This window comes from Physcomitrium patens, chromosome 2 (genome assembly GCF_059467195.1).
Source record: "Physcomitrium patens ecotype Gransden chromosome 2, ASM5946719v1, whole genome shotgun sequence".
In the NCBI taxonomy this organism is placed as follows: Eukaryota; Viridiplantae; Streptophyta; class Bryopsida; order Funariales; family Funariaceae; genus Physcomitrium; species Physcomitrium patens.
The window spans coordinates 5,110,288-5,118,592 of record NC_143411.1 but is presented as its reverse complement, the minus strand read 5'-3'; the positions used below and the strand labels follow the sequence as shown (position 1 = coordinate 5,118,592).

General features: G+C 46.0%; 2 protein-coding genes across 6 annotated transcripts; one reads left to right on the top strand and one right to left on the bottom strand.

Annotated features, from left to right (window-relative positions):
* The first annotated feature begins 913 nt into the window (after positions 1–913).
* LOC112278817 (chromatin remodeling protein EBS) lies at positions 914–2,817 on the top strand. Of its 3 annotated transcripts, none has more exons than XR_016498250.1 (5): positions 914–1,054; positions 1,334–1,552; positions 1,859–1,927; positions 2,142–2,271; positions 2,543–2,817. XR_016498250.1 is itself a non-coding variant. In XM_024512620.3 (5 exons), the coding sequence occupies exons 1-5, from the start codon at positions 982–984 to the stop codon at positions 2,567–2,569; spliced, it is 642 nt and encodes a 213-aa protein (XP_024368388.1). In that variant the 5' UTR covers positions 914–981; the 3' UTR covers positions 2,570–2,817. The 3 variants fall into 3 exon arrangements, 2 of the variants coding, with proteins under 2 accessions (XP_024368388.1, XP_090100433.1); XM_024512620.3 differs by having other exon boundaries at positions 1,334–1,676; XM_090244307.1 differs by lacking the exons at positions 1,859–1,927; positions 2,142–2,271; positions 2,543–2,817 and having other exon boundaries at positions 1,334–1,680.
* Positions 2,818–3,967: 1,150 nt separating this feature from the next.
* LOC112278818 (chromatin remodeling protein EBS) lies at positions 3,968–5,871 on the bottom strand. Of its 3 annotated transcripts, none has more exons than XR_016498245.1 (5): positions 5,731–5,871; positions 5,233–5,451; positions 4,858–4,926; positions 4,514–4,643; positions 3,968–4,242 (listed from the first exon to the last, which is right to left on the bottom strand). XR_016498245.1 is itself a non-coding variant. In XM_024512622.2 (5 exons), the coding sequence occupies exons 1-5, from the start codon at positions 5,801–5,803 to the stop codon at positions 4,216–4,218; spliced, it is 642 nt and encodes a 213-aa protein (XP_024368390.1). In that variant the 5' UTR covers positions 5,804–5,871; the 3' UTR covers positions 3,968–4,215. The 3 variants fall into 3 exon arrangements, 2 of the variants coding, with proteins under 2 accessions (XP_024368390.1, XP_090100430.1); XM_024512622.2 differs by having other exon boundaries at positions 5,109–5,451; XM_090244304.1 differs by lacking the exons at positions 3,968–4,242; positions 4,514–4,643; positions 4,858–4,926 and having other exon boundaries at positions 5,105–5,451.
* Positions 5,872–8,305: the final 2,434 nt, after the last annotated feature.

The following is an 8,305-nucleotide window of genomic DNA, read 5'->3' as shown; positions in this document are numbered from 1 at the left end:
GGCAGTGAGAGGGAGGAAATGAGAGGAAATGCAGGAAAAGGAGGGTGCTCCCCTCTCTTGCTCACTAACTGACGAGCCGACGCAGGAACGGACGAACGACCAGACGGACGGACGTCCAAGGGCCTCCCTCCCGCCCTCGCCTTCCCTCGCCTTCCCTCCCTCCCTCCCCTGGAAGGTTTTCCCGCGCACTTCTCCCCCTCACACTCTCTCTCACTCTCTCACTCCAGCAATGGCCAGCCGGCCATAGCCCACTCCCTCATTCACTCACTCCCCCTCCCCTCCCGCTCCCGCCCTTCGCCCCCCCTCGCGCAACCGCTTTCTCCCTTCCCCTTCCTTCCTTTTCCTCCGAGCTCGCTGCCAGGGACCGTTCTCGTGCCGCGCTGTGGTTGCCAGGTCGGATTTCGAGGCGCCCGTGAACAGCGAGAGCCTGCGCGCGTTTTTGAGCCATTCGTGGGAGGGAAGTCTTCCGCACCGTTGTGGCTTCCTCTGGAGCGCGCGTCGGAGTTGCTGCTCGGACATTGGAGCTTCGGAGCTGGCGCAGCCGGGGAGTTGTTGCGTTTTCTGGGTCGGGAGGTCGGGGTGCCAGGGCGGGAGTTGACGTGTAGTTTTGGGGATACGAGGCTGGGGTGGTAGTGGGGGGTTCTTGCGGGGGATTTTGAGAAGTTTTGATGGGTATTTGCGGTGATGAGGTTTGGGGGCTTGCCGTGGTGGAATGAGGGGTACGTTGAAGGAGAGAGAGGTCTGTCGGGGAAATTCGAGTGCAAGCGGGAGTGTGATGGAGCGAGTTTGTGGTAGAGGGAGGCCGATGGTTGCAGTGGTGAGCTCGGTGGGATCGGTGGATTCGATTGGGACATGTTGGTAGGCAGAGACTAGGGTTAGGGCGTGGGCAGTGACCGTTGGGTGCCATTAGTTTGGTTGAGTGTGGGAAGCGGCCGTGGACCCTGGAGCTTGCGTTTCTGAATTTTCGAGGGGCTTGTTGCCATGGCGAAGCCGAAGAACGGGAAGAAGACTCTCGACTCGTGCGTCATTAAAGGCACTCGGAAAATTGTCAAAGGTATGGTCACTTCCGAAGAAGCATTAGGCTCTCGCTTGATCCTCAGTCTGCCTTCGGATTTCGAAAGCTTCGAGCGGGTCAAACTGGCTGCTTGCAAGTAGCCAAACCGGCTGTTTTTTTCTTTTTTATTTTTTCTTCCCATTTCAAGTCTGTCAGCGATGTGTTTGGTTGTGAACAATCGTCCAGTGTGATCAGTCATTAGACGTGGCATGGGATTCGTGAGAGGATATGTCCTTGCGATTGAAGCGATTTTGTGGCGGATAATTGGGTTTGTGGCAGTTGGAGATACAGTTCTGATGCGCAGCGAGGATGCGGATAAACCTCCCTATATTGCAAAGGTAGAGAAGATCGAGGGTGATAGTCGAGGCAACGTGAAAGTCCGGGTCCGGTGGTACTACCGGCCGGAAGAATCCATGAGCGGGCGCAAGCAGTTCCATGGACAGAAGGAGGTTTTTCTGTCGGACCACTATGACGTGCAGAGCGCGGACACAATAGAAGGCAAGTGCATTGTTCACTCTTTCAAGAACTACACGAAGTTGGAGACTGTGAGTGCTGAGGACTATTTCTGTCGATTCGAGTATAAGGCAACCACTGGCGGTTTCACCCCTGATCGCGTCGCTGTGTAAGGCTCCGCATTGCATGAATGAGTCGTTTAAGATGGGCATAACCTATGAAGTTTGCGTGTGGTAATGCGCAGCGCATGTTAGGCGTTGGGTCTTCTGTGAGGTGCAGTGAGTCAGGGTTAGGTTTGTGCAGTTAACGACTTTGTCGATTTCGTTGATAACTTGGAATGGGGTGTTTCAGGTATTGCAAGTGTGAGATGCCATACAACCCTGACCACGTGATGCTGGAATGCAACAGTTGCAAAGACTGGTGAGGTTGCTGTGCTCTAATATTGCTCATCAGTGAAGTGCTTGCTCAGTCAGTCAGTAAAGACTCGTGCCTCGACCTAAGTCTCGTGCGCTTGAAGCTTGGTGTTTCGTTTGGTTCGGTCGAGGCATGGTCACGTGTTCACGCAGATGCAGTGGCTACTACAGATACGCGGATGCTTAGCTGAACGACAATCTTGCTGAATGGGTGGGTGCAGGTTTCACAGACATTGCGTGGGCTTGAGCGAAGAGCAGGTGAAACATGTGGATAGATACATTTGCCCTACTTGTGCCCCTGAAACTGTGAAGAAAAGCAATGGATCGTCACATAAGACACCAGACGCGAAGGTAACCTCCGTTGAATTTGCACTAGCTGCCTTTTCTTCAATTGCGTTGGTTTTTCATTACACATAGGGTCCCACGATCTTATGGTCGTTTCACCATGGATTCGTGAAAAGTTTGGCTTTTGCAAGGCCGCACTTCTTCTCGCTTTTAGACTTGTGTCGGTGAGAGCTTATGCATGTTCTTCATGCCGGATCAATTATTTTTTATGGTCGCATGACCTGTCCGAACTGGATAGTTTTTTTTCTTAATAGCCGTGGTGTACTATTGTGTGCAGCCGGATCTGAAACGTCAGAGGAGGTGACCTCAAGTCAAGCTTGGCGCATTGCTCAAGTGGTTCTTGCAGTATGTTTCAGATGTCAGAGATATGAGAAGTTGGTGTAGATATGAGGATTCAGATGCAAAATGTAAGATAGTGAGTTGACTACCTTGGTGGGTTCTACATTTCAGCGACCTTTTCTAGAATCCGAAGCTGTGTATTATGATCCACTCAAAGTGTTTATTGGAATACACGAGTTGGGGCTGTGCCAATTACGCAGTCCGAGGTCTCTTCCTCTGCTGTCTCAGGGTAACGAGCGCATAATTGCTTGATGAGAATTCACTCTACCTGTGAGCATTAATCCTCTTAGATGAACCTGCGGCCCATTTGCCTGTCTCGGTCAGCAAGACATTTTGTCCAGTTGGGCACAAGTTGCAATAGAAAGCTAGGTCGCTGGCATATAAAGCTGGATCCAGCATTGACGTGTACCTCATCTCTAATATCTACTGTGTTGCAAAATCAACTACTTCGCGAACTTTAGTCGTTTACCCGTTTTTTATTGAGTTTCGTACCTCTTTGTTGAGAGTGTTGAATGTACGTTACACTGTATTGTATTAAGCAAACAATTTCGATTGCAAACACTTTCAATGTATATATAAAGAAACTATTCAGCAGTATGTTGAGACTGTGTCATGGAGAAAACAGTAGTTGCAGTTTCCTGTTGGATATGACAGTGCTTTAGTAACCAGGTTTCGCAACTCGAAGGAAACTTTCAATTTTGTTGAATATCCGACTAGGGTGAACAAAAAACTGTAACGAAAGAAGCATTAGAGGTACATAATGCTACTGAACAATGGACAATAATTCCAAGCATGTGCAATTTCTGTACTTAATGCAGCTTACACCTTCCTTCTTCAAGACGACGGACAATTAAGTCAAGTGTGCTTTTATCACGGTCCTCGACGGACGCAGTCACTATAGATATGGGTCTCAAATTCGATAAAATTAGTTCACCGAGTATCTCTCAAATACTCCACTCAACAAAACAATGAAGGGGCTCACCAATTACGAAAAATACGAGCAGGACGACAATCTAATGAAGTACTACATGAAAAAGACGACCAAAACCTATTGTCGCCCATACGTCACAAGAAAACTCCAACACCAAACAAACGCAACAAGAAAGGACAGTAGACTAAAGTTCGCGAAGTAGTTGATTTTGCAACACAGTAGATATTAGAGATGAGGTACACGTCAATGCTGGATCCAGCTTTATATGCCAGCGACCTAGCTTTCTATTGCAACTTGTGCCCAACTGGACAAAATGTCTTGCTGACCGAGACAGGCAAATGGGCCGCAGGTTCATCTAAGAGGATTAATGCTCACAGGTAGAGTGAATTCTCATCAAGCAATTATGCGCTCGTTACCCTGAGACAGCAGAGGAAGAGACCTCGGACTGCGTAATTGGCACAGCCCCAACTCGTGTATTCCAATAAACACTTTGAGTGGATCATAATACACAGCTTCGGATTCTAGAAAAGGTCGCTGAAATGTAGAACCCACCAAGGTAGTCAACTCACTATCTTACATTTTGCATCTGAATCCTCATATCTACACCAACTTCTCATATCTCTGACATCTGAAACATACTGCAAGAACCACTTGAGCAATGCGCCAAGCTTGACTTGAGGTCACCTCCTCTGACGTTTCAGATCCGGCTGCACACAATAGTACACCACGGCTATTAAGAAAAAAAACTATCCAGTTCGGACAGGTCATGCGACCATAAAAAATAATTGATCCGGCATGAAGAACATGCATAAGCTCTCACCGACACAAGTCTAAAAGCGAGAAGAAGTGCGGCCTTGCAAAAGCCAAACTTTTCACGAATCCATGGTGAAACGACCATAAGATCGTGGGACCCTATGTGTAATGAAAAACCAACGCAATTGAAGAAAAGGCAGCTAGTGCAAATTCAACGGAGGTTACCTTCGCGTCTGGTGTCTTATGTGACGATCCATTGCTTTTCTTCACAGTTTCAGGGGCACAAGTAGGGCAAATGTATCTATCCACATGTTTCACCTGCTCTTCGCTCAAGCCCACGCAATGTCTGTGAAACCTGCACCCACCCATTCAGCAAGATTGTCGTTCAGCTAAGCATCCGCGTATCTGTAGTAGCCACTGCATCTGCGTGAACACGTGACCATGCCTCGACCGAACCAAACGAAACACCAAGCTTCAAGCGCACGAGACTTAGGTCGAGGCACGAGTCTTTACTGACTGACTGAGCAAGCACTTCACTGATGAGCAATATTAGAGCACAGCAACCTCACCAGTCTTTGCAACTGTTGCATTCCAGCATCACGTGGTCAGGGTTGTATGGCATCTCACACTTGCAATACCTGAAACACCCCATTCCAAGTTATCAACGAAATCGACAAAGTCGTTAACTGCACAAACCTAACCCTGACTCACTGCACCTCACAGAAGACCCAACGCCTAACATGCGCTGCGCATTACCACACGCAAACTTCATAGGTTATGCCCATCTTAAACGACTCATTCATGCAATGCGGAGCCTTACACAGCGACGCGATCAGGGGTGAAACCGCCAGTGGTTGCCTTATACTCGAATCGACAGAAATAGTCCTCAGCACTCACAGTCTCCAACTTCGTGTAGTTCTTGAAAGAGTGAACAATGCACTTGCCTTCTATTGTGTCCGCGCTCTGCACGTCATAGTGGTCCGACAGAAAAACCTCCTTCTGTCCATGGAACTGCTTGCGCCCGCTCATGGATTCTTCCGGCCGGTAGTACCACCGGACCCGGACTTTCACGTTGCCTCGACTATCACCCTCGATCTTCTCTACCTTTGCAATATAGGGAGGTTTATCCGCATCCTCGCTGCGCATCAGAACTGTATCTCCAACTGCCACAAACCCAATTATCCGCCACAAAATCGCTTCAATCGCAAGGACATATCCTCTCACGAATCCCATGCCACGTCTAATGACTGATCACACTGGACGATTGTTCACAACCAAACACATCGCTGACAGACTTGAAATGGGAAGAAAAAATAAAAAAGAAAAAAACAGCCGGTTTGGCTACTTGCAAGCAGCCAGTTTGACCCGCTCGAAGCTTTCGAAATCCGAAGGCAGACTGAGGATCAAGCGAGAGCCTAATGCTTCTTCGGAAGTGACCATACCTTTGACAATTTTCCGAGTGCCTTTAATGACGCACGAGTCGAGAGTCTTCTTCCCGTTCTTCGGCTTCGCCATGGCAACAAGCCCCTCGAAAATTCAGAAACGCAAGCTCCAGGGTCCACGGCCGCTTCCCACACTCAACCAAACTAATGGCACCCAACGGTCACTGCCCACGCCCTAACCCTAGTCTCTGCCTACCAACATGTCCCAATCGAATCCACCGATCCCACCGAGCTCACCACTGCAACCATCGGCCTCCCTCTACCACAAACTCGCTCCATCACACTCCCGCTTGCACTCGAATTTCCCCGACAGACCTCTCTCTCCTTCAACGTACCCCTCATTCCACCACGGCAAGCCCCCAAACCTCATCACCGCAAATACCCATCAAAACTTCTCAAAATCCCCCGCAAGAACCCCCCACTACCACCCCAGCCTCGTATCCCCAAAACTACACGTCAACTCCCGCCCTGGCACCCCGACCTCCCGACCCAGAAAACGCAACAACTCCCCGGCTGCGCCAGCTCCGAAGCTCCAATGTCCGAGCAGCAACTCCGACGCGCGCTCCAGAGGAAGCCACAACGGTGCGGAAGACTTCCCTCCCACGAATGGCTCAAAAACGCGCGCAGGCTCTCGCTGTTCACGGGCGCCTCGAAATCCGACCTGGCAACCACAGCGCGGCACGAGAACGGTCCCTGGCAGCGAGCTCGGAGGAAAAGGAAGGAAGGGGAAGGGAGAAAGCGGTTGCGCGAGGGGGGGCGAAGGGCGGGAGCGGGAGGGGAGGGGGAGTGAGTGAATGAGGGAGTGGGCTATGGCCGGCTGGCCATTGCTGGAGTGAGAGAGTGAGAGAGAGTGTGAGGGGGAGAAGTGCGCGGGAAAACCTTCCAGGGGAGGGAGGGAGGGAAGGCGAGGGAAGGCGAGGGCGGGAGGGAGGCCCTTGGACGTCCGTCCGTCTGGTCGTTCGTCCGTTCCTGCGTCGGCTCGTCAGTTAGTGAGCAAGAGAGGGGAGCACCCTCCTTTTCCTGCATTTCCTCTCATTTCCTCCCTCTCACTGCCTCCATCGGCCAAACTGCCGCCCAACCCTCCTTCTCTTCAATGGGTGCCCGGTGCCTCTGGTGGAACCTGACCGAGGTGGGATCTTCGTTGCAGCGTCGGTAATGTTGTGGACCCCCGTGTGGAGTCAACTTTCCTGTGCTGACGTGGAAGTTGATGGGTTTTAGTTTATTGAAGCTTTGTTGGTTCGAAATTCGAATCTTGGAATACAATTAAGTGCATATGGATTTTTTTCGTTCTGTTGAATCTTCCTTCGTTTACTAATTTTCAGGTTTTCCGTTTCATGATGAATCTCTATTGCTTGTATTTACACACACACATTTTTGTGAAATAGATCATGTTTTTACTCATGTTTTATTTGATTTTTTTTTGTGAATAGGTGGTATTTCAATTTGTGGTTTATGTTGTTTCTATCTTGTAGGAGGAAGAAACCAAACAACCAACATTTATCATCAATATTGTATTGATGTTATTTTTAGTGATATTTGATGTATATTATAGTCATGAATTTTTATTTGGGATTACTTTACAATTGCTGTTTATAAAACACAATTGTTAATATTTAGTGAATGTGTTGTTTTTAGTTTTTTAAAATGTTTTTGGTCATTTACAAGCATGTTTTAGTAAATTGTTTAGATATGATGACTGCTTCCACATTCATTTGTAATATCATATTTATAAAAATACATATATATATATATATTAAATGTTTTAAATTTCCTGGAGATGTATATCTAAACTTATATGATATATTTATCAGATTCATGATATTTTGTATTAATAATCATATAAGATATTGGTGAAAGATTTCGTTCTCAAAGAATGACTTATATTATAGTTTGATATTTAAAACACTAAACCAGACAACACATGCATTAATAAAGAAATTTAAAATAAAGAGTCAAACATCATTTATTTGGCATATTATCATAAATGGATTCAAACTATGGTGGTCTCTTTTATTTGGTTTTCATTTTCCTGTAATTCTTGCTAAAGAAGACTTATTTTATTTATTATTCCAAATTTCTGTTATAAATTTTGATAATGTTTTCTATATATTCTGTATTGAGTCCTTAATCTTTGAATTTTAAGTTTGATCTCCTTATAGATGATATTAAGATAGATAATCAAATATTTTGATGTTAGAATTATATAAATACTTCTTAAATTAGTAAAAATTACAAGATAAGATAATTATGATGTGTAAAATGGATAAATTATTTTCTTTCATATTTGAATAACATCTTTATATAAATCATGACCAACAGTAAAAAAAGATATTATATGATTTTATTGATTCATTATTTTACACGAAATTTTATTTCAAATATATTAATTATCTATTACTTCACCATGTTTGTAATTGATTTGCTATAAAATATTTTTATCTTAATGTTTTTGTATTTGTGGAACTTTTTTGTAAATTTTTGATACAAATCATAAGCTTTCATTAAATTCAACACTCTTGAATAGGCAACAAATGTGGAAAGATTTTTATTCATATTTTTTTTTTCTAAAAAATAT

What these genes read in the sequence shown, in the direction of transcription:
- LOC112278817 (XM_024512620.3), top strand. Translation starts at nt 982, where the DNA reads ATGGCGAAGCCGAAGAACGGGAAGAAGACTCTCGACTCGTGCGTCATT. An exon ending in CACTCGGAAAATTGTCAAAG is followed by an intron (nt 1,055 to 1,333) that starts GTATGGTCACTT and finishes GGTTTGTGGCAG; the next exon opens with TTGGAGATACAGTTCTGATG. An exon ending in ACCCCTGATCGCGTCGCTGT is followed by an intron (nt 1,677 to 1,858) that starts GTAAGGCTCCGC and finishes GGGGTGTTTCAG; the next exon opens with GTATTGCAAGTGTGAGATGC.
- LOC112278818 (XM_024512622.2), bottom strand. Translation starts at nt 5,803, where the DNA reads ATGGCGAAGCCGAAGAACGGGAAGAAGACTCTCGACTCGTGCGTCATT. An exon ending in TGCAACAGTTGCAAAGACTG is followed by an intron (nt 4,644 to 4,857) that starts GTGAGGTTGCTG and finishes GGGTGGGTGCAG; the next exon opens with GTTTCACAGACATTGCGTGG. An exon ending in ATAAGACACCAGACGCGAAG is followed by an intron (nt 4,243 to 4,513) that starts GTAACCTCCGTT and finishes TATTGTGTGCAG; the next exon opens with CCGGATCTGAAACGTCAGAG.